The sequence below is a fragment of the Papaver somniferum genome, chromosome 5, assembly GCF_003573695.1.
Source record: "Papaver somniferum cultivar HN1 chromosome 5, ASM357369v1, whole genome shotgun sequence".
Taxonomy (NCBI): domain Eukaryota; kingdom Viridiplantae; phylum Streptophyta; class Magnoliopsida; order Ranunculales; family Papaveraceae; genus Papaver; species Papaver somniferum.
In genome coordinates this window covers 199,127,492-199,151,652 of record NC_039362.1, presented here as the reverse complement: position 1 = coordinate 199,151,652, position 24,161 = coordinate 199,127,492, and the positions used below count along the sequence as shown (strand labels likewise).

Genomic DNA, 24,161 nt, shown 5'->3' with positions numbered 1-24,161 from the left:
TATCGGAGTGGATTCTCCGCATGTCGGTTTGTTTTAAATCGTTTCCGCTGTGTCATATCAGGTGGTTACCAGAGCAGGCTTTTCCTGTGCTGTGCATCTGTGAGTTTTTATCTAGAAGAATCAGTTGAGGAGTCCTGTGCAATCTAGGTATTTTATAAAAAGAAAAAAAAAGCCCACACACAAAAAAAGAAGAAGGAAAAGGAGGCAGTTGATTTGGTTTTTGTTCATCATCAAGTTGCGTATCCTTCATGTTTAATCAGTTGTGACCGGGAATATCTTGGTAAGATCTCTAACAGTGTTTCCTATTGATTTAAGATCTTATCAAATCAATTTAGTTTTGGCTGCGTTTAGTTGAAAAAGTACTGTTTGTTTGGGTGCAGGAGCAGTAGACGTGGATGTACACCTTTGAGCCCATTAAGGGCCATTTTAATTAAGTCCGTATATAGAGTATACTTTAGAACACCCACACCTAAACTCGTTTTAACTTTTGAGTCTTGTTACTGGCAGTTGTGCTGATCTCCAAATCAATTCAAGGCGTTTTAATTCTTTTGAATTACTTACGTACATCCAAGCTCAATCGTGATTATTTGCTATGGACAGTTTTTCTAATACAAATTATCAGAGAATTAAGCGGTCTAAATTTTCTGGAATAGTTGCTGGGAAAATCTGCCATTTCATCGTCGATACTAATTGTGAAGAAAATTTGGTATCCACTAAAATGGTAGAGTCGTTGGGTCTAGAAATGGATTGGTATCCTTATCCCAATTAGATTGAGTGGTTTAGCTATGGAGAAGCAATCACCTGTATTGGTGTGTGCAGATTTCCTTTCTCATTCGGTAAAATATATTCCGACTCAATTGTGTGTGAAGTGGTTGACATGGATATATGCGAGATACATCGTGTTGGGAAGACCATGGTTACTTGATGTTGGCGCAGTTCGTAGACGCAGAGATAATGCTTATAAGTTCATGTGGGGAGAAACCAAGATGGTTCTTATACCAAGTCTCCGACCTTCAAAAGGAGAAGAGGATGTCGAAGACTTTGGGCGCAATAGTTAACAGAATGGGTCTGCAAGAAAAGAAGGAAAGTGGGCCCACGGTCAGCAAGGGTTTACAAGATGATATATGTGGAGACTGTATGTTGGTTTCAAAATCTATCGAGTTGAGTGTTTCTGAACATGGTGGCATGTTGGTTTCATCTGAGAAGCCATGGGAAATAGACCTTGCTTTATCTGTTTCTTATGAACATGAGTATCCGTTTACCAAATACTGGGAAGTGCAACTTATATCTTATGGATACCGAGGTAATAGTGCTTGGAAGATGTCATGGGAGCTTCTACATGGCAACAGTGGGAGGAAACTACATTTCCGGACGAGCTTTTACATGCATAAAATGAGGCTTGTAAAACTTTTCCGAACGGTTAGTGATTCCGATGCATGACTCAAGACCCACTTGTGCCACAAGTGGGGGCGCCAAAGTTCTTTCTTCGACTTGCCATTTTTAGTATAAACTCGAAACGAGTTTCGTCGCAGCTGGGGAGCCTGATATGGGACGTATTTGGGCTGGAACTATTGTTTCCAAGATTTGAACAAATCTTGGATACTTATTAGTTAGTATTTTAGTTTATTAGGATAAATAGTTGTTTTATTTGTATTATTCTGTTTTATGAGAATAATATATTCTCTTAGGTTAGTTTAGTAACATTTGGATTTCCTAGGGTTTATGTTTATTGGCCATATAAGCCATAGTATTGGAACTTTAGAATCAGCTTGCGAGCTCGTTTAATGAAAATATCATTTGGGTTAAAAACCAGTTTATTCTTTTTGAGAGATTGATCATCTTGATCGTTTATCGTCGCTCTGCTCCTGGATTGGAGTTGTTTATCATATTTGGGTCCTATTTACCGGAGTGGATTCTCCGCGTGTCGGTTTATTTTAAATCGTTTCCGCTGTGCCATATCAGATATTGGTCTCTGGAATAATCCAAGTACTCTCACCGAATAATCAGGTTCACGGGCTTGTCTCTGTTTACATACTGATTGTAATAGAAAAAGATATAAACTCTTCATATAATTCCTGATTGAGATTCATTAAGTTGTAACTCTCGGAATTATATTTGAGTTTAGTCCATACAAGTTGCCTAAGAAAAAGTTGGTGATGTATTTTTATACCCCCGCATTTTCAACTTTGTACTTGTATCCTCTAGTAAAAAGGAGGATAGTGTGTACCGACATACCAACGCTTGGTGAGTTCCACGGACCAATGTTTTAATTCCTATATCGTTAGATCTTAATTAAATCAATTAATCGAAACTAAAATAACTATATGATTGAGTTTTCCACCAACCTTACAACTAAAAGCTTCTTGAACCCAAAAAAGATTTTACAGTAAGGTAACACAAGGTATTTCATATAATAAGATTACTCTTATATCTTCACAAGTTAGCTTCCCACACAACCACTTAAGTTGTGTTTCAGGGGATGAGTTTGTAAGAATTCAAGCTCCACCATTTATAGATTTATGACCATGGTTTGAGTGGAAGACAAGGTATTATCAAATATGAAAATTCTTAAGATATGCAATGAATGTTTATTTAACAAATTCCTTATGTAATCCAACCAATAAACCGAAATCACTCATAGTTGAAAACTAATATTATTTAGCACACATTTATGTACTTTACTAAGTGTGAAAGGCTGAGTACTTGTGGGTGAAGTTGATTAACTGAAACACAAAGTATTGCCGGTCATGACCTAAGGAAAATGAAAGACGCAAATCGGGGTGTAATAACTGATAGTAACTAAAGATATGCAAGCCTACAGGATACGATAAGTATATATTTGAATTTCTTTTTAGATGTTGAAAATCCGATTTCATGGTCATGCCTTGGGTATCGAAGAAAAATACTTTAACATTAAGATATGAGAGCACATGTTCAAATCACTATGTCGACATCATGTGAACATTTTCGATCTAACCATCAGATTGTAAACATATCGAAAATGTAAGTTTTTGTAGGACTTAAAAGACCGTTTCTAACTTAGACCCTTGTTAGAGATCGGTCCTAGATGAGATCTTTATTAGAGATCGGTCCTAGTTGAGATCCTTACATGAAATCAGTCCTCAAAATAGAACCTTAGTAGGGATCGGTCCTTAAAATAAATCCTTGAATCATCTTTTCAATTACGAGAACTAGTTTTGCCAAGTTTACCATCTTGGCTTGGTAAGCACGATGCTGGTTGCGAAATTTTCAGTTCTGTCACACATCTCCTAGAATTAAGGTGATATTTGAAACTCCTCCCAACCTAGCAAAAGTCTTCTTTTTCTGTGAATCTCTAACAGAAGTATTGAATATCAGTTTTTTTGTTGGTAAGTTAAAAATCAACCAACCTCCCATACATAACAACAATGTTTCTATTACAGTTTTGTCGCTTAAATACTAAAACGGCATGGTATATTTCGTTTTTACCATACCATGTTATTTTATGTTCGCATACAAGACTTATGGTGCACCAAGGGGACTCAAAACGAATCAAACCACCACCGGTGACAGCCTTTCTTGTGTGGATCACCACCTCCTAAGTTCAATTCTCGGAATCTCGTCGCCGACAAATAAAAAGAAGGCTATTATTTAGTCGTCACATTCCATTAGAATGGCGTCATCTAATATGACAAAAACGGGTCACTCAGAAGTAATATCAAAAACCCCTTATCTCAAATAATTTTCTAATGACCGAATAACCCTTTAGTTAATTTTAATTTTATTTAATTTAATTAGATAATAATTAATTTTCACGGTTGGAATCGATCCAAACCTGGACGTAAAACCAATTTCTACGGTTGGAATCAATCAAAATCTGGACGTGAAATCAATTTCTACGGTTGGAATTAAAAGGAACCTGGACGTAAAATTGAAATTTACGGCTAGATTGACGAAAGGAAAATTAGTAAACTAAACCTAGACGTAAAATTGAAAATTACGGTTGAAATTCAACTAAACCTGGACGTAAAATCACTTCTATGGTTGGAATTAAAAGAAACCTGGACGTAAAATCGGATTTTACGGTTGGAATTAAAAGAAACCTGGACGTAAAATGAGCTTCTACGGTTGGAAACTAATCCAAACCTGGACGTTAAACTACATGCAAATAAAATTTTACGGTTGGAATTAATCCTAACCTGGACGTAAAATCACTTCTACGGTTTTTAAGTTTTATTTTAGTTAAAGGCTAAGCTAAACATTTTGTATATGTGTTAGGATATCCCATAACTATTTTTTTGGACATTAAGAATCCAAGTGGAGCCCCTTTATTGGAGTGTGACGCCCCAATAATAGCCTTCAATAAAAAGAAGAAAAGAAGAACGGAGGAAATAGGACGTAGACTAGTTTGATAGTGGGCCCAATGGATTATCATTTCAACACAAACCAAGATCCTGGCCCACAACCATCACCAAACGTCGTACAATCCTTCTCAGCCAAACCAATCTTAGTACTCCTTCACCGCATCTGCTTACAGACACATACATTTTGCCACTCACCCAACACGTGCTCAACAATCGACGGAAGTAATATCAAATACCCGATCACCAAAAAACAATAAAACAAGTTTCTTCTCCACTTCCTCGTCTTCATCTTCATCGTCTGTTAATAATCTTTTCCATATCCACACAAAAAGAAAGAAGAAGAAGTGATAATAACAATAAATAATCAATTAAATACAAACCAGAAGAGGCAGAAGAAATTGAAACCAGAGAAGGAGAAGAAGGAGAAAGGAAATGGGAACAGGAGCATCAAGAAACTCAGATAGTTCACATGGAAATGATGGTAGTGAAAGAGGAGGAGAAGATCATTCTGGTGGACAACTTTATGTTTCACTAAGAATGGAGAATTATAAACTTAATGGAGATATTATCCCTCATGTCTTTGGTTCTGTTCCTCTAATCGGTTCTTGGGATTCTTCCAAAGCTGTAAGTACTAATTATTACTTTACTTTAGTGTTTCTTACTAATTTCATCATGAATCTCAATTTTCAACAATTTTGAACAAAACTTTTATGGTTATTTTGTGATACTCGATGAATCCGTAGTAATAGAGGATTCAATTTGAATTTGGAACAATTTCTCATGATTTGTTGGTGATTTCTGGTGAATTTGTAGTTGGCAATGGAAAGGGAATCAACATCTATGTGGATATTGAGTTTCGTTGTTCCACCAAATCATGGTAAGAAGTAATCGATACTTTAGTTCGTTGTTTATGGTGTATGGAGTTGATTTTGATTTTGATTTTGATTTTTTTTTTAATTGTTTGGTTGTGTGAGTAGAGGCATTGGATTTTTTTTTTGTTTGATTTAGGGTTTAAGAAGTGGTATATGATTTTGATTGGATTTTTGTTTGGTTGTTTGATTGTGTGAGTAGAGACATTGGATTTTAAGTTTTTGTTGAAGCCGAAGTATGCAAATACACCATGCATTATAGAGGAAGGGTCAAATAGATTACTGTCAGGAGGGATATTGCAAGGAGATACAAGGATGGCGGCATTTAGGGTTGATGCTGAGAGTGATGATTTGTTGGAGTATCGTGTATTCGTTGAAGCGGATAGAGTTTCGCCGTTTGACCTTGCAGCTAGTTGGAGAGCGTATCAAGAGAATCTTGAACCATCAACTGTGAGGGGGATTCCTGATGTTAGTATTAATGCAGCACCAGAAGTGGGCGTCGAGGTATGTATGGAAATATGTTTGCTAGCTATTTTCGGTTCTTGTAATTTTGATCAGTTTATGGATTCATGAAAGAATGATGAACTTAGACTTTTTAGGATCATTCACAACAGTATGAAACTTTGATATGGTTTTCAGTAACCAGACTTTCGATGCCGCAAACAATCATATTAGTTTTAGAGTTCCACTGTTACTATTTATCTGCAGTTACGTACTTGGATCAACATGTACGTGCTTAGTAACCTTGGTCATGATCCCATGAAGCTTGAAAACTGCCACCAATGCAAGTTCCTGGTGATCAGCCATCACAATGAACAGATGCTCATTTCCTTTTCATTTTGTCAAAAGTCTTTTCTGGTTTGTTGTAGGTTTTACCCGATATACTTGTCGTTTAGAGGGGAAAGGACAATGTCAAATAAATAGTTGTAATTTGAGATGAGCCTTTTTTGCAATTTTAGTGACACCCTTTTCCCCTTGTTTGGTACAGAGTGGCTCCTCAGCAAGTTTGGAGCTTGATCTAGAACATTATGTTGTTCCTGCTCCAGCGGCTTTTGCAAACTCAGGCCTTGTTTATGCAGCTAACTTTACAGAAACTCCAAGATCATTAACTTGTGCTGGGACATTTTCCAACTCGGAAAGCCCGAGCAGTGCCTCACATTCACATAACACTGCTGGTGTTTCCACTGATCGAACTGCTACTAGAAAGGTTATTTGTGCACTCTTATTGTGACTTCGTCAACTTAGACAGATGAGAGAGATCTTACAGGATTTTATGGAGCTTTTTGGTAGAATTGTTAATTGTTGTTCTCGAACACACTAAGTCCAAGGGTGACAGGGTCGTGTAGTTCGATGATACTAGTTTCAGATGCTGATCCAACTAAACACTTACTCTGTATTTTGTGTTCTTTGTAAACTGATGCACGAGTTCATTATAGATAATATGTGAGTTGAGAAATTACACCCACATCTATATGAACAGGAGTTCAGCTAAAGTAACTAGTTCAGCTAAAGTAACTAGAATTATATGGATCAAGAATACTATAATATTGGATAATACAGTCTGAATATTAGGTCATTGAAGTGTTTTTACATGGCCTTTCTCTTCAAGTGGTGTGGTGCACATGCATTCACTGGACGCTAGAAAAATTGTTAGGTCTAGTTTATCTGGTCCTTAGTGATTCATTTCCCATCCTGAAATTTTGGTTTATTTTATTTGCCTAAAGTAACTGTGGGAATGTATGTCTCCCATGCTTGCATTATCACCCGTTTCTTTCACTTTTCACTTGCATAACAGTTTTTTCTCGATTGCATGTATTCAGAATCTATTACTCAGTAGTTTAATATTATGTAGGAAATGGAAGTCATAGTCCCAGATCCTTCCAAGATTAATCCAACTTCTGGCATGGTCGAGTCGAAATCAGTGGGCACATTCTCACCATTTCAGAGGCAAGATAGTCATAGGGGACTCTTTGTTGATAGGGGTGTCGGATCTCCAAGGCTTGCTAAATCAGTTAGTGCAAGCACTTTTGCTACTAGTCTTAAACTTGATTCTGATTCTAAGGTTAGTATTGACTTTTACATTTTTTTTTTCTTGAAAGTTTTTCTTAAGAAACAAATATGCTGCTTAAATGTTGGAACTTGCACTAATATCATGTCTATTGGTTACTAGAAGAATGCCATACCAGAAGCTGCTGGAGCTGTTGCGGCTGCCGCTGTAGCTGACAGGATGCTTGGACCAAAGGAGGACAGACATTTGGCAATTGTTCTGGTTGGTTTGCCTGCCCGAGGAAAAACTTTCACTGCTGCTAAACTTACAAGATATCTTCGTTGGTTGGGTCATGAGACCAAACATTTCAATGTTGGAAAGGTAACTTTTCCCGTTCCTAAAGATATTCTCCTGCTCTTGACTTTTCAACTGATGACTATAAGTGTCAATGTGACTTTATGTTTTTTGCCTGTAACAGTATCGCCGCCTTAAGCATGGAACAAATCAGGTATTCTTATGCTGCTTGGGCTCTCGTCATATGTATTTTTTTCTTTTCCTTTTACTGGTTATCTATTTGAAATGTCTTTCTTGAAGCATTTCTCTTAACACTGAATGAGGATAATAATGTTTGCTTTGTCACAAGTATCCAAAATGGGAAAAAGTAACATGCTGTTGGTCACGCAGACTGCTGATTTTTTCCGAGCTGACAATCCAGAAGGCATGGAGGCACGTAATGAGGTGAGCATCATCCAAACATTCTAGTTCGTATTTATAGATTTTATAATGTCACATTTTCTCGCCTCTAAAACATCAAGTACATACTCAATGTTTTCTTGATAGATACACTTTTTTGTTTAGAAGTCTCAATGTGATTTAGTTAAACTTTTTCTTTCAGTCAAATTATATGGTTTCAGTAGTTATTTGAGTATTTCATCTTGTAATGGCTATATCGCGAGGTCCTATCTGGAGTTTTGCCTCAGATCAGATGGTCATGCTCACACCTAATTAAGTTTTTCTTTTTTTGCAAATAGTTTTAATATGTCACATTCCACTAGGTAGCGGCCCTTGCAATGGAGGATATGATATCTTGGATGCAAGAAGGTGGACAGGTAAACGACTTTATGTTAAGGCTAGGTAGGTCATGCTTGTTGGATCCTGTTCAGTTGCTATTGAATTAATATTTTTTTTTATCTCTTATCCAACCATGGTACAGGTTGGAATTTTCGATGCCACAAACAGTACCAGTAAACGAAGGAATATGCTCATGAAAATGGCTGAAGGGAATTGCAAGGTACAAAGTCATTGGTATCTGAATCATCATTGGTTTCCGGAAGACATCTGACTTATCTTGAATTTCAGTTGTTTGTATCCAATTTCATCTGATTTTCTGGCTTTCGATGGGTGTTATATTTCACCTATTAGGAGAGAGTTCTGCAGCAAAACCTGAAACAAGTATGAAGTAGTGTGACAATGATATTGTATGATCAATTACCTTTTTTTTTAGGGTTTCTAGTTGATCGTTGCAATCAGTTCTACCATGGCATAAGGTCCACAATAAATGTTGGATTAGGTGATAGACAATGTAGTAGCGCAAACTACTTAATATGGTTGAAACAGAGAATATGAGCGGAAGGATTATAGTAGATATGCAGTCCTACTTCCCAGCTGACACAATTTCTGTGTTTTCCTTATAGATCATATTTTTGGAAACATTATGCAATGACCGGAGCATTATTGAAAGAAACATACGTCTTAAAATTCAACAAAGTCCTGATTATGCAGAAGAGTGAGTGTGGTTATAGCTTACACTTTAAGCCCCGTCGATTGAAATCCTTCGGAAAAACTGTGAACTCAGTATCATGTGCTGTTTTGCAGGCAAGATTTTGAAGCTGGATTAGAAGATTTTAAAAGTCGACTAGCCAATTATGAGAAGGTGCTTGTTATAATGATTTCTTTCAGGAAGTTTCAACATTATTAACATTGTTGTGATTTTGATTTCTATGCTGGTCCTTTTAAACAGGTTTATGAGCCTGTGGAAGAAGGCTCTTACATCAAAATGATTGATATGGCGAGTGGTCAAGGTGGGCAGATACAGGTAATTGAGTTTTGTTCTTTCTGCAGTGTTCCTTAGTTGATCAGCTTAAAGTGGTGATTTTCTCGTGGTATTAGTTTGCAACTTTCTAGTTTTACTAAAGCAATTTATCTTTAATCAGGTGAATAATATCAGTGGTTATCTTCCAGGAAGGATCGTCTTTTTCTTGGTAAAGTGGAAACTCATCAATATAGCAACCAAAGTTGATATTTTGTCATTTATTTTCTCATCAATAATATTTATTCATTACTTACTCTTTGCATTTTCATTTCCTTGACTAATTTAATCATAATCGGTCTGGATAAGTAATAATATTACCAGCGTGCCAGTTAACGAAACATGTCCTTGCACTAGATTACCAGGCATCTCACACCACGTTCAGTTAAGGTTTGGACTATTATGTCTTTACTAACTACTGAATATTTTTGTTTCAGGTTAATACACATCTCACACCACGTCCAATATTGCTTACCAGGCATGGACAAAGTCGTGATAATGTTAGAGGCAGAATTGGAGGAGACACAGTCATAAGGTGCATATTCTTGGATTGTTGTATTAAATCTTCTTTGCACAATCCCTTGATCGAGAATATAGTTTGTCCCTATACCCTCAAGCTTTAATATCTCTTGTTTTTATAGTCTCTCTAAAGAGTGTGATGCTTTAATTGTTTGAACAGTGAAGCGGGGGAACTATATTCGAAAAAGCTAGCAAATTTTGTTGAAAAGCGACTGAAATCTGAGCGGACTGCATCTGTAAGCTCGCTTTAAATTTATTGTGTATCTTCTGCTCCATTTTCACTTGTTTATACTTCACACTGATGTATCATGTCAGATTGTTAGAGTACTCAGTAGACTGGGTTTATACAAAATTCATCCATATAAAGCATTGTATAACTCGTAGTGGAATGATTCAGATATGGACTAGCACACTGCAGAGAACAATTTTGACTGCAAGTCCAATTGTTGGGTTTCCAAAGGTTAGTTGGTAACAGCATTAGCATCTTTCATCTGTATAACTAGTATGTAACCAGTTATGTCGATCTATAGTAAGCTAATGCTACTTTTAAATACACTACAGATACAATGGCGTGCGCTTGATGAGATTAATGCTGGAGTTTGTGATGGAATGACATACGAAGAAATAAAGAAAAACATGCCCGAGGAATATGAGTATGTTGCTGTCCCTCCATTACCGTGTACACTTATCTTTATTATCCGTTTTGTTTTCTTTCCTCTTAATGGTGGTATGTAGCAACACTGTCTATTGAAGCTCTAAATTTTGTCTTCAATGTTATCTGCTAATTTCAGGTCTCGTAAGAAGGACAAGCTGAGGTACCGCTACCCTCGGGGGGAATCTTATCTTGATGTTATCCAAAGGTTTGTGCAAACTCCATCTTTGAAATTCACGTTCCAAACAACTTTATTCCACCCAGGTTGTTCCTTATAATTCTCCTTCCATATTTCTGCAGGTTAGAGCCTGTGATTATCGAGCTTGAACGACAGCGTTCACCTGTTGTTGTGATTTCACACCAGGTCTGTATACGGGATATCCTTCACAGTATTTTAATGTAAAGCTCTCTCCCTGGCTAACTCTATCTAATTACTAAATCTGAACTTCTGCAGGCGGTATTGAGAGCATTATATGCATATTTTGCTGACAGGCCTTTGAAAGAAATTCCACATATTGAGGTAACCCATGAATTGCTTAAAATTTCTAATGCGGATCTGTGATTTTTATCGAGCCATGTAATAGACTTGATATTCTGCATTTTCAGGTACCACTTCATACAATAATCGAGATACAAATGGGGGTCACTGGGGTTCAAGAGAAACGGTACAAACTCATGGATTGAACTTGTTGTCACACATCCTTAAATCTGTAACATGTAACTACAAAAACGATAATGATAAAACCACAGGGAGGTGCAAAATAACACTGCAGCAATTCTCAATTTATTTTTAACCTGTCATTCATCTTACAAAATTTGTACTGAAAATAATGAGAATTTGCTCTCTTTTTGTATTTTGACAACAACTCACTGTCAATTATTAGAAAGGTTTTATATGGTTGTATTGTCCGAAATAGTGAGGATGGTTAATATTGATCACTTCCACATTAGCCTGAAATCTATGATTTCTTTCATTTTTTGAAATCCAATTGCTATGATTTCGTGGCCGCAACTATTTTCAACTCTACAGGAAAACCAATTTCAAGCATCATGCAAGGGACATTTACAGAAGCAGAACCAGCATGGGCTATCTGCTTTCATGGTACTCATCGGCTCACTACGACTTTTTACCCATCACCCACTTCATTTGACTAGTTTTTTCCTATAGTGCCATTCTGGCTCTATCATTATGCATTTGTACGTGCAAGTTTTTTTTATTACGGAGACACGAAAATAGAGTAATAGTGGGAGATATTAAATCAACAAAGGAGAAGCAGAAAGCCAAATGTAAGAGGCGGAGTAGTGGGGTTGGTGCGGCGTTGGCTAGAGTTTAGACCTGCTACAGAGCCCCAAGCTAAAAAGTTAAGTTAAGAATAATTTTTTGAATAATTTTAAATATTAAGAATATTTTATATGTAATATAATAAAGTAATTTAATTAATTAATGTTTAAATGGAGTATTTAAAAGAAAATACTGTCCCAGTAAATTTTTGAGGAAAACAATGCATCTACACATGATATCCCATTGTTCAAGAAAAAAGACATGTCCCTCTGCCTACATCGCGTGAACAAGCATTGGTATTGCCAAAGTACTCGAACCATTTTTGGTAGCTTATGTGTGAAGACTTAATGAGAGTGTTACACTTTCTCCCCTCTACCTAACCTAGGATTGTGACGAAATGATGCAAGTTTGCAACCCCTGGAGCAATATTACCGCTGCTTGACAATTAGCTGGTGTTTTGACAATTAGCTGTTTACTTACCACCCAAATGATATGATGATGTCCATACATTATCTGTTAAACTAATACTACTATTAAGGTAAATGTCATGATCCAGAATAAGACTTATCACATCGGAGATACCGGTGGTGGAACCATTTTTGGGATAAATGTAGTGTGTGCCCGGAATGAGACTCTAAGTTGGTTTTCTATCGATTACCATTTTGGAAGCAGTATATCGTGCTGTCCTTTGTTTTATTTTTGAAATAGTGCTCTTTTCCTTTAGTTTGTGTGGCTTCTTTGAAAGATCTTATAGGGTTTTGACCAACCACTTTCTTTGCCTAGTATTCTTTTCCTCCTTACAATCCTCAAAAATATTGATTTCTAGACAAAACTTTGAGTCTCTCTAAGATAATGAGATATGCTCATTATATACAAGTATATAGGATAATGCGAAGCTCATTGAATTAAGTAACACTTAGAAAATTCAATGTCTCAATAATTGTCCATTTTTAAAACATTGCTTGAAACTTGAACTTAGAACAAAGGGTTTAAGACAACATAGAGACACACAGAGAGAGATAGAGAATTAACATTATAGAGAGTTAAAAAGAGAGAAACCCAATGCAAAAACAAACTCGAGAAGAAGAAAAAAACTAGTTGGGATTTGAGGAGAGGAGATAAGGAGGAGGAAGAGGAGGCGGAGATGTCGATTCCGAGGTCGAGGCGGTCGAGGTGGTACTCGAGGCACCACCATTATAACTCTCACTTCTACTCATCTCCAACGACAACAACTAGAAGTCCTCCTCCTGCTCTTCAACTCCTACTTGTTGTAGCATTGATATCACTTCACCACGGAATCCAACCAGTTGAATCTTCTTCTTCTACATCCACTAATCATGAATCGCGTCTGCTTCTTTCATGGATACAATCTTCATCATCATCATCTGTTACTTCATCACTGAACTGGAACTCTCAAGATGCAAACCCATGTAACTGGACATACATAACATGTTCACCACCACCACAAAACACTGTCACTGGTATAAACATTCAATCACTCCCTTTAAATCTCCCATTCCCTTCTGTTTTCTCTTCGCTTGTTTCTCTTGAATCACTTACCATTTCAGACTCAAATCTCACCGGAACTATCCCTTCTGATATTGGTAACTTTGTTTCACTTAAAACCCTTGATCTTAGCTCAAATGGGTTAGTTGGTAATATTCCATCTTCCATTGGTAAGCTCAAGAAGTTACAAGATTTGGTTTTGAACTCGAATCAACTCACTGGGAAAATCCCAGCTGAGGTTTGTGAATGTTCAAGTCTTGAGAATCTTGTTGTGTTTGATAATCGTCTCAGCGGGAATCTTCCCAGTGAGATCGGGAAGCTCGAAAATCTTCAGGTTGTTCGTGCCGGTGGGAATAAAGATATTGACGGAAATATACCAGATAGTGTGGGTGATTGTAAGGATTTAACAGTTTTAGGTCTTGCTGATACGAAAATATCAGGTTCTATACCAGCTTCATTGGGTAGACTCAAGAATCTCCAGACATTGTCAGTTTACACGACTATGATTTCGGGGGAGATTCCGGCGGAGATCGGTAACTGCACTGAGCTTGTCAATCTTTATCTTTACGAGAACAGTCTGTCAGGTGCACTTCCGCAAGAACTCGGTAAGCTTGGCAAGTTAGAGAAGATTTTACTTTGGCAGAATAATTTTGTTGGTTCTATTCCTGAAGAGATTGGTTTTTGTAGTAAACTCAAAATGATTGATTTTTCACTTAATTTTCTTTCTGGGAGTATACCTTCATCTATTGGTAAATTGTTAGAACTCGAAGAACTAATGCTTAGTGATAACAATATATCGGGTTCGATACCTTCGGTTCTTTCGAATGCGGTTAATCTAATGCAGTTGCAGCTTGATACTAATCAGATTTCGGGTTTGATACCACCTGAACTTGGGTTGTTGTCGAAACTTAATGTGTTCTTTGCGTGGCAGAATCAGTTGGAAGGAAGTATTCCTTCTACATTAGCTACTTGTAGTGACCTTCAAGCTTTAGATTTGTCACACAATTTTCTCACCGGAAGTGTTCCGGCTGGCCTATTTCAATTGCGTAATCTGACGAAGCTTCTCTTAATTTCAAATGATATTTCTGGTGCAATTCCGCATGAAGTTGGTGACTGCAGTTCCTTAGTTCGGCTTCGGCTTGGAGATAACAGAATTGGAGGAGAGATCCCGAAGGAAATTGGGAGACTAGTGAACCTTAACTTCCTTGACTTGTCTGCGAATCGTTTGGTGGGTTCTGTTCCTGACGAGATTGGAAACTGCACAGGATTGCAAATGGTGGATCTTAGTAACAACTCGCTCAGTGGGATTCTGCCTTCTTCTATATCATCTATAGCCGGATTACATGTATTAGATGTTTCTCTCAATCGTTTTGTGGGCAATGTACCGTCGAGTTTTGGGAAGCTTGGTTCATTGAATAAGCTCATTCTTGGCAAGAATTCATTTTCTGGACCGATACCTGAATCGCTTGGACAGTGTTCAAACTTGCAACTGCTTGATTTGAGCAGCAACAGTTTGTCTGGTGGAATACCTGCTGAATTAGGCCAGATTGAGGCCCTAAGCATTGCACTAAATTTGAGTGGAAATGCACTTTCAGGAACCATCCCAAATGAAATATCCAATCTCAATAAGCTCGCAGTGCTTGACCTCTCACACAATTACCTTGCAGGAGATTTAAAACCGCTCGCGCCACTAGAAAATCTTGTCTCGTTAAATATTTCCTTCAATAATTTTACTGGCTATCTGCCAGATAGCAAGCTGTTCCATCAATTATCTGAAACAGAACTAGGTGGAAATCAAGGTCTTTGTTCATGGGGGCACAAGTCTTGTTTCATAAGCAATGCTGCTGGGATGGATTCAGCAAGAAAAGGCGCTATCAGGTCTCGAAGATTGAAGTTAGCTATTGCCTTACTGATCACATTAACAGTGGCAATGTTAATTTTAGGAACCATGGCAGTGATTCGAGCACGGAAAGTTGTTAGGCATGACGATGAATCCGAACTGGGTGCAGGAGATCCATGGCCGTGGCAATTCACTCCATTCCAAAAGCTCAACTTCTCAGTAGACCAAGTATTGAGATGCCTAATCGAAACTAATGTGATTGGAAAAGGGTGTTCTGGAATGGTTTATAAAGCAGAAATGGATAATGGTGAAGTGATTGCAGTGAAGAAATTATGGCCAACAACAGTGCATACACCAAATAACAACAATAACGACGCCTGTGGTGGTGTTGGAGGAGGTGTTCGAGATTCTTTCTCAGCCGAGGTAAAGACTCTTGGTTCTATAAGGCATAAAAACATTGTTAGATTCTTGGGTTGCTGTTGGAATCGGAGCACAAGACTACTCATGTATGATTACATGCCGAATGGGAGCTTGGGTAGTTTACTTCATGAGAGGAGTGGAAGCTGCTTGGAGTGGGACTCTAGGTACCAGATTGTTCTTGGTGCAGCGCAAGGCCTGGCTTACCTGCACCATGATTGTGTTCCTCCCATTGTTCATAGAGACATCAAGGCCAATAACATCCTTATTGGTCTTGAGTTTGAGCCCTATATTGCAGATTTTGGACTTGCCAAACTTGTCGATGATGGTGATTATGCTCGTTCATCAAATACTGTTGCAGGTTCCTATGGATACATCGCTCCAGGTTTGTTCTCTTCTTTAATTTTGCAGCAGTTTCACTTCTATAAGCACTTGTTTTTATGCTATTCATATTTCAGAACACGCACGAGTTGGTAAAAACATTAAATTCATCGTTAATGATCTGCAGAATATGGGTACAGCAGGAAAATAACCGAGAAGAGTGATGTATACAGTTACGGTGTTGTTGTAATGGAAGTGTTAACTGGAAAACAACCGATTGACCCGACGATACCTGACGGTCTTCACCTGGTGGATTGGGTGAGACAAAAGAGAGGGGGAATTGAGGTCCTTGATCAGAGATTACGTGCAAGACCAGAATCCGAGGTAGAAGAGATGATGCAAGCGTTGGGTGTAGCATTACTATGCGTTAGCCCTACACCAGATGAGAGACCTGCAATGAAAGATGTAGCCGCTATGCTCAAGGAAATAAGACACGAGAGAGAAGAGTATGCTAAAGTTGATGCACTTCTACTAAAGGGATCACCCGCAACAACAACAACGACGACGACTACTAATAATGAACACATGCGGCGACACGAGAAAGGAGCTCCAACGTCGTCAGCATCAGCATCATTGCCAGGTTCACAAGGGCAAAGTAATAATACAAGTTTTTCTGCATCATCGTTACTGTATTCGTCTTCCAGCATTGCTAAAAATGGTTTCAAATAATTGAAAAATGACAGTCAAAAGTTATAATCAAGGTATATTACTACATCTTAGGGTATTATTACTACCGCAGTAGCTACTCTTACTTCAATAAAATTAGTACTATACTAGGCTTATCCTTAGCCAGAGTCCTTTCTGATTCTACTCCTTATTCTTACAAATACAAACTCAAAGAAAGAAGAAAATGAATGAGATTTGTCTCTTTTGCTTTGCTCAAATGAAAAGCTAGCTGGTTTATGGTCTTTGAAAGTTCTTTTTCCTACTTATCTGAGCAGTGGTGTCGCTTAGGCTCTGTTGTAAAAGGTGCTGGGCAAGGCGAGGCGACAAGCCCATAGTATCGCCTCGCCTAGCGCTCCCTGGGCACTAAAAGCGCCAAAGGCGCCCGGGGAAAAAAATTAGTCATGGTTTGGCGTGTGGGAGCCTTTTTTTTCCAGGCGCTGGCCCCAGGCTAGTGCACCTTTGGTTTCTAGTCAGTTAATTTGGAACAATTTGTTGGGTGTGGTATATTTCAAGATGCCATCGTCTGCCCAGCAGTGTGCAAAATGACACCGTCAATGTACTATGTAAGGAAATAAAAATAAATACAAAAAGACAAAGTTAACCCTCTGAAACCGGTTCCCCTACATAATCTCATCTCTCTATGGTTTAGTTTTCACTTTTTCGTTTAAAAACCTAAATCTCTATCGCCATCTTCTTCTAACCCTAAGAATCCAGCTTCCCGAATTCATCACTCGTGATTTTGATGGGGAACTTAAATATTCTCCCATCAGAGATCTTAACGGATACATTAATTAGGTTACCAACAGAATCCGTACTAGAGTGTGAACTAGTATGCAAGCGGTGGAGAAATCTGGTCCGCCATCCATCTTTTTCTCATAGGCACCTAACTCATCTCAGTCATCCTGGTAAGTTAACTTTTCTTATGTCGACACGTCAACAACCTGAACAATTTCTTTACCTTGAATCCAGTCAGAGTCATGATGAGACGCCTATTCATATTACAAGGATCAGTATAAACCTTCCGTTTAAGAGACATAATATTATTGGTTCATGTAATGGCTTGATTTGTCTCCATGCTAGTTATGGCAGAGGAACATTTGATTATCATGCTTATAAAATTTTATGTTGTTCTATCAGTCATTTCAGTGCATCAAGGACCGATATTTGGTTACTAAAAAAAAAAGGGATGGAGCCGGAGAAATACTTGTCAATTGACTTGGAATGAGGTGTACTCTGTCAGAACGGAATCACTTGCCCTGATGAAGAATGGTGAAGTTATTTTCTATAGTCCTACACATCTCTATTCTTATGACGTAAAATCTTCTTCTCTGAAAACGCTTGTGAGTTTTTCTGAATGTGCACACCGGATAATTCCTCATAAGAATACCTTAATTTCGCTTAAAGCATTAGGAGAAATATATACGAAAACAATGGAATAAGGTGCATGAAAGCAATATCATGGGAGAAGAAAAGAATAAGCAGTAGTAGACGGATGAGCTATAACCAGGAAGGTCCTTATGCACGCATTTTTACGACTAGTATATATGGATTCTTGTTTGTGTGGTACTGCATTGTATCTTGCTTGATCTGTAAGCTGGTGTTAACCTCCGTTTTTATGTCAATTGAACGTTTAGTTTCCTTGAACAATGAACTAATTTCAAAGAACAATGAGATGGAGACTTTAGTAAAGGTATATAATTCGTATTAAGAATCCATTTAGTATGTGCAGGGAAATACTGCAGAAAGTAGCTTCGTCAATTATTCTGTGGAGTCTATTTGTTGATTCTTCTTGGCATCATTTGATAGACATGTATAGGTAACCAAATTTGACGTTGCTTGTGTTTATGTCTAGTTTTTCAATGTTTTAACAAAGTATATGAGGTTCATAGACTATATGCGTGTTGGTTTCTAATCCATCAGTACCAAGATTATTTTTTGGACACAGAACGAGGAAGTTTATCCTTATATGTATATGTTGTCATTTTGAGACAACTGGTTTATCAGTTTAATTTGTTAAATCTGTTCATTGGAAGAAAAAGAAAGTGTATACAGAAACATTAGGTTGAATAGTAAGTGGTTAGAAGGAAAACACGCGTAGATGTATGAAAATAGAGCAGGTTTACATGGACAGTTTGGATGAGAATTGGATAGCACCAAATATCTTAAGCAGGGTGTCTTATCGGTTGAATTTGTCTCCAAATTTGTTACACATACCAGGTTTCATCAATATATGTTGGGTCTTTGAAATTTGAGTTCAAGTTTGGTATACTTTGCAAACTACAATGTTCCAGAGTTAAACTCCTTTTTTTCGAATCTTATTGAGTTGGATCCTTTTACCTGCATTATATGGTCTGCCTGCACTGGATTCTTTTAGTGTCACAGGTTCAAACTATGCAAATGCAAGAGCTAACCTTGACAACGGCACTATGCTCCACAACACAGTCTCAGCCAATTTTCATGTATAAGTTTGGGCTTAGTGTCTCAAGTTTTTCTGCATCATCATTACTGTATTCGTCTTCCAGCATTGCCAAAATGGTTTCAAATAATTGAAAAATGGCACTCAAATTTTACGCCAAGGTATATTAGAGTATTACTTCCACAGACAATATCTTAGAGTATTACTTCCTCAGACTGCAGTAGCTACATTTACTTCAATAATTGGTACTGCTAAGCCTGCCCTGAGCCAGAGTCCTGTCTGATGTTAATTTTTATTCTTACAATACAAATCTAAAAAGAAAATGAGTGAAATTCGTCTCGTTTATATTTTTTTGCTCAAGTGCGGAACTAGATGTTCTTTGGTGTTGGAAACTTTCTCCCTTTTCTGATGCAAAGAAACTAAGGTTTATATTCATTTATCAAAAGAAGGCAGTATCATACTGCAGGTTGAATATCTTCTTGGTGCTCATGCTACAACTACTCTGAGCAATTTTTTATTTTTTTTAATAAGTAAAGGCTTTCAAAAAGGCTAATGGTCCTCCTCAACTGTTGGTAGAAGCCAAACAAGAGGGGCAAACCAGTACATAGTAGAATTGTTTTTCTTAGCCCACAGAGCGAGTTCATGAGCTACAGAGTTACAGTAACGAGGTTGAAAGCTAAAAACACAGGCAACTAACTTAGAAGAGAAAAATTGAATGTCCTTAAAGATAGCATTCATACACGAATCCCCTTCAAACTTCCCAGCTGAAAATTGATCGATGAGAGATTTTGCGTCACTTTCAATGATGATATGAGTTAACTGTTGCTCCAAGGCTTTCTTCATAACTGCCCAGATGGCTCTTGCTTCAGCTTCCTCAGCAGAATGAACTTCAAAGACTAAGGACGCACAAAAGGTTGCTTTTCTTGAGAAATCCCGCATCACATACCCTGCACCATTTGCTCCAGAGATATCATCAAAGGAACCATCAGTATTACATTTAATCCAACCAAAGGAGGGGGGTATCCATTTATCACAAATACTGACAAAAGTAGTAGCAGAAACAGTCGAACTAGTTTTCCTAGTGAGAAGCATAGCTTTGGCTCTAGCTAGGACAGTAGTATGGTTTTCAGAAATATTTTGGAAGATGAAATTGTTTCTACTAGTCCAAAGAGACCATAAGATAGCAACAAAAAAACTTTGATCTTCATCAGGGAGTTTAGACTGAGGGTCAGTTAACCAGAAGAGAAGCCAATCAATGAAGGACTTGTTTTGAAAAAAAATAGGTGTTTATGCTGAAATCAGAAATGAACCAGACTCTGCTAGCAAAGGGACAAAGGACCAAAGCATGCATAATAGTTTCATGAGGATCACTACACCTAGGTTAATCCACACTATGCATAGGCATTCTAGTGTGAAGGATTGTTCTGGAGGGCAAAACATTTCTAGCTGCTCTCCAAATAAAAACTTGAATTCTGTAAGGAACTCTGACTTTCCAGATACGCTTCTAAAGATTTTTACAAGGGGAGGGCCTAAGACCTCTGAGCCCGGCCCCATGTAGGCATATTAGAAGGAAACTTGCCATTCTTTGAAAGATCCCAAGCCCTCCTATCAGGAGTGCAAAGCTGGATTAAGGGAATAGTGATAATCTTATGAACATTTTAATGATAGGATCATGGGGAACTAGAGGGTTGGGTGTAGCAGAACCTAGAGTAGGTATCCATTTGTCACACCATGGGTCAATAAATTGGCCATCCCCAACTATTCAGGAAATGAAAGTCTTAATTAGTGCTTTGATGGCATGTAGACACTTCCAAGTCCAAGAGCACTTACCAGTGCACTTGGCATTCAAGAAATCAGTTCTAGGAAAGTATCTAGCCTTCAGAACAGTGGTCAATAAGCAATTAGGATTTTTCAGGATTCTCCAGGCATTCCTAGCTAGCATAGCCAGATTATTTAATTCAGCCTTCCTAAAACCTTGGGGATAAGATAATTGAACTTGTTTCTCAGTACAGACTATCAAGTGGCCAGTAAGAATTTTGTAAATACTATTAGGTTCACCATACATAAAATTAATATGACAAGTCTTAAAGTGAACGATGTCAGTAGATGTAACATAGATACCCCTCATACTGGATGTAACAATGTTGAGATGAATTTCCTTTTTCCAAGCAAGGGCAAGGCCACCACTTCTACCAACACTAGGGATATTAAAGGTACAAGGGAATCCCATGTTTTTTTAGCTTTCTAGGTGCCATATCGTTGTTCATTTTTGTTTCGGAGAGAAAAATAATGTCAGGGTTGACATCCTACATAGTAGACTAAGTTCCTTATTAGCAGATTTTTTTTCCAAAACCTCTAATGTTCCAAGCAATCAGATTGATGTTATTGAAAGGGAATTGGTTTATAGTACTAATAGCAGTATCAATTAAAGGGGTTGGGTGATGTTGATTTACATGAGTGGTAGAGTCAGACCCACCTCCAAGAGAAGCACTGGTATCATCACCACTTTGAGAAGCATTTTGGGAAGAATCGAGACTAGAAGTAGCAGCATTGAGATGTGAATTATTGCGGACACCATTGTTGTTTGGGGGATTGTCAGCATGTACATTGTAGATCCCATAAGAATTAATCACAGGTTGGGTATTGAGAGAACGGGTACAAAGATCGATGGTAGGTAAATCCCCCAATTTGGTAATTGGGGGACACAATTGAGCATAATCAGGTTTAGTGGTGTCATGTTCTTTAGGAATGACCACTATACTTACCAAGCTAGAATTAGCTCTTGTACGTTTTCTCAAATCAGCCCTGGGGTTAATCTTTTTTTTTTGAGATTTGCTAAAGCATCATGCTCAGTTGTGTTAAGAGCTCCTCTAGTAATGATGGGGTTGGTATTTGAAGCAGTAGCAGTTTTGAATCTTCTTGAAGAGTTGGTAGTATGGATCGGACCACTAGGAATTGGCTCAGAACCAGAAATAGAAGCTTCAACAATAACATTTTGAGTAGTAACCTGTTTAAAAATGATTGGTAAACCATTATCCAGCTGAGTCGATTGTTGTTGGACAGGACCGACATCAAATATCTTCAGAGTAGTTGATCTGTTTACAAAGGGACCCATCTGAAAAGTATTTGATAAACCTTTATGAGTAGTATTTTCCATTCTCTGATCAATGTCCTTAGCTTTTCCTTTGTTGCAAAATGTGATAGCAGGTGATTCAATTTGAGTTTCTGGCACAATCTCAGTTTGTTGCATGATGGTATCTGTCAAAGCAGTAGAGGAAGAGTCTACATGCTTGTTTACCTTTGGAGGTGGCATCATTAGCCTTGAGACAAACGGAAGAACATACTTGCTGCTAGAAGCTTCAATTTCTTTAATTTTTTTCTGCTTCAATTTCCAAGATGGACAGTTTTGATCTTTATGATCAAGAACTCCATATGAAGTGCAGAAGTACCTTGGAACTTTGACGTATCCACATTCAATCAAAAATTGTTGAGTTCTGCCACTGGTAAAGAGAGGAATGCCTACTGGTAATGCTTTTATGCACTGGAATTCTGATACACACCTTGACATTCTTCTTTAGTGGATGTTTACCAAAAGGATCTTGAGCTTCAATTAGTTCACCTATTTTGAAAGTAAGTTTCTGAAGATCTTCATATTCTTTACATTCATTTGGAATGTTGCATAATATAAACCACATTATCTCTTTATACAGGTGGAGTTGATGATTTGCTGGTCATCCTTCAGTTGGAACCACTTTTAACACCATTAAATAACCGCAACAAACAAGGGTCTTTGAGAATTCATTCTGTTGAAATCATCTTCAGCTAAGAAACGAATGAGAACTTTGCTTTTCAATCCACTAAATGTTGTGACAGTAGGAGGTTGAGATAAAGGCCAATTATTGCATATGTAGAAACGGATTGAGGATGTAGGAACCAATGTTTCACAACATAAGCATCCCACCATACACCATTTAAAGTTACTATCAGATTCATCTAGAACAACTTTTTTGTCAATGGGCACTGTTTCCGCAAGAGAGGATGGTAAAGTTAATTTCTCAGCCATTTGAGCGGACAGGGTTTGAATATCTTGGTCTAATTTTTGAGGGTTTTCTGTAGAGTTTGATAACTCCATCAGGTAAGAGAATTGGATATATATGAATATAGTTTGATTGAGATCAGTGTTGCAGATAACTAATATAAAAAACAGTTGTAGATAAAGGATTCTCTTGTTGGTATTGTACTGATATTGATCACAGACAAAGTGGATGAAGAAAAGGCAAGAGTGTTTTGTTTGTTTATATGTTTGAACCTTAAAGAGGGAATGAGAAGTCTGTTGACTAAAATTTGAACAGTTTTCATGAGAAAATTGGTGTAAGGTAGATGTTATGATACTGCAAAGACTATGTTGGGGAAGGGGTTTATCATACGAGACGTCACTTTCGTATCCATGCTTTATGGGCACCTTCAGATTTGAGATATTCACGTGAGTTTGGTGATAAGGAAGCCAAGTAAGGACAAACCCAATAATACATTGTAGGTTTTCCTGGGATGGAAAAGAATGGCATATAAACTTGACGCAGTTTAGGGTTGGTGGATATTTAATAGGTTTGTCTTTTTTAGAATAACGTAGGTATGATGGTACAAACTGCCAAAGGTAATAATGGTAGTAAAATTGTTGGCTGGGAAATAAAGATGGGAATGGAGGGAAATATTATGTTGTAATTGATGGTTTTGAAAGGGTTGTTGTAGATCAATTGAAGGCTTAGGTTTGGTAGTAGATCTAGTAACTCATCTGGCAGACATTCCCCAAACCGCAATGGTGCCTCTCAACTGATGCTGCATTCTTCTAATCTGCATAAAACACGATATTTTAATTAGACCCCAAAAAACTTGGCAAGAGTTAGATGACCTACCAATACTCCACTTGAAGGCAGTTCCAAAGGGATTTATGGCTAATGAAACGGTTAGGTGTTAAAAATAGGTTTCTATAAGGTAATTATGATGATGAAATGGAAGGGAATACACATGGCTTTGAAGGGACGTGACTAACCAAGCGACGTGACTGATAACCAAAAGCCATAAATGGTAGTTAATAGACCAATTTGTGTCTTTAAAAGGGGGTTTTGGAGAAAATTAGCATATCCATTAGCAGATTTACCAGAAAGGGGAAGGTTTAGAGAAAAAAATTCAAGAT

At 37.7% G+C, this 24,161-nt stretch overlaps 2 protein-coding genes across 3 annotated transcripts; both read left to right on the top strand.

Annotated features, from left to right (window-relative positions):
• Window positions 1–4,645: 4,645 nt before the first annotated feature.
• On the top strand, window positions 4,646–11,448 carry LOC113284242 (6-phosphofructo-2-kinase/fructose-2,6-bisphosphatase-like). Of its 2 annotated transcripts, none has more exons than XM_026533656.1 (22): window positions 4,646–4,967; window positions 5,157–5,220; window positions 5,415–5,716; window positions 6,201–6,419; window positions 7,065–7,274; window positions 7,386–7,580; window positions 7,678–7,707; window positions 7,884–7,937; window positions 8,255–8,308; window positions 8,413–8,490; window positions 8,894–8,985; window positions 9,075–9,132; window positions 9,220–9,294; window positions 9,413–9,460; window positions 9,726–9,823; window positions 9,968–10,043; window positions 10,205–10,267; window positions 10,369–10,460; window positions 10,599–10,667; window positions 10,760–10,823; window positions 10,914–10,979; window positions 11,066–11,149. In XM_026533656.1, exons 1-22 carry the CDS (start codon window positions 4,776–4,778, stop codon window positions 11,141–11,143), a joined length of 2,277 nt encoding a protein of 758 aa, XP_026389441.1. In that variant the 5' UTR covers window positions 4,646–4,775; the 3' UTR covers window positions 11,144–11,149. The 2 variants fall into 2 exon arrangements, with proteins under 2 accessions (XP_026389441.1, XP_026389440.1); XM_026533655.1 differs by having other exon boundaries at window positions 4,648–4,967; window positions 7,383–7,580; window positions 11,066–11,448.
• A 1,345-nt stretch (window positions 11,449–12,793) lies between these two features.
• On the top strand, window positions 12,794–16,800 carry LOC113284241 (receptor-like protein kinase 2). Its single transcript, XM_026533654.1, has 2 exons — window positions 12,794–15,889; window positions 16,013–16,800. The coding sequence occupies exons 1-2, from the start codon at window positions 12,886–12,888 to the stop codon at window positions 16,552–16,554; spliced, it is 3,546 nt and encodes a 1,181-aa protein (XP_026389439.1). The 5' UTR covers window positions 12,794–12,885; the 3' UTR covers window positions 16,555–16,800.
• Window positions 16,801–24,161: the final 7,361 nt, after the last annotated feature.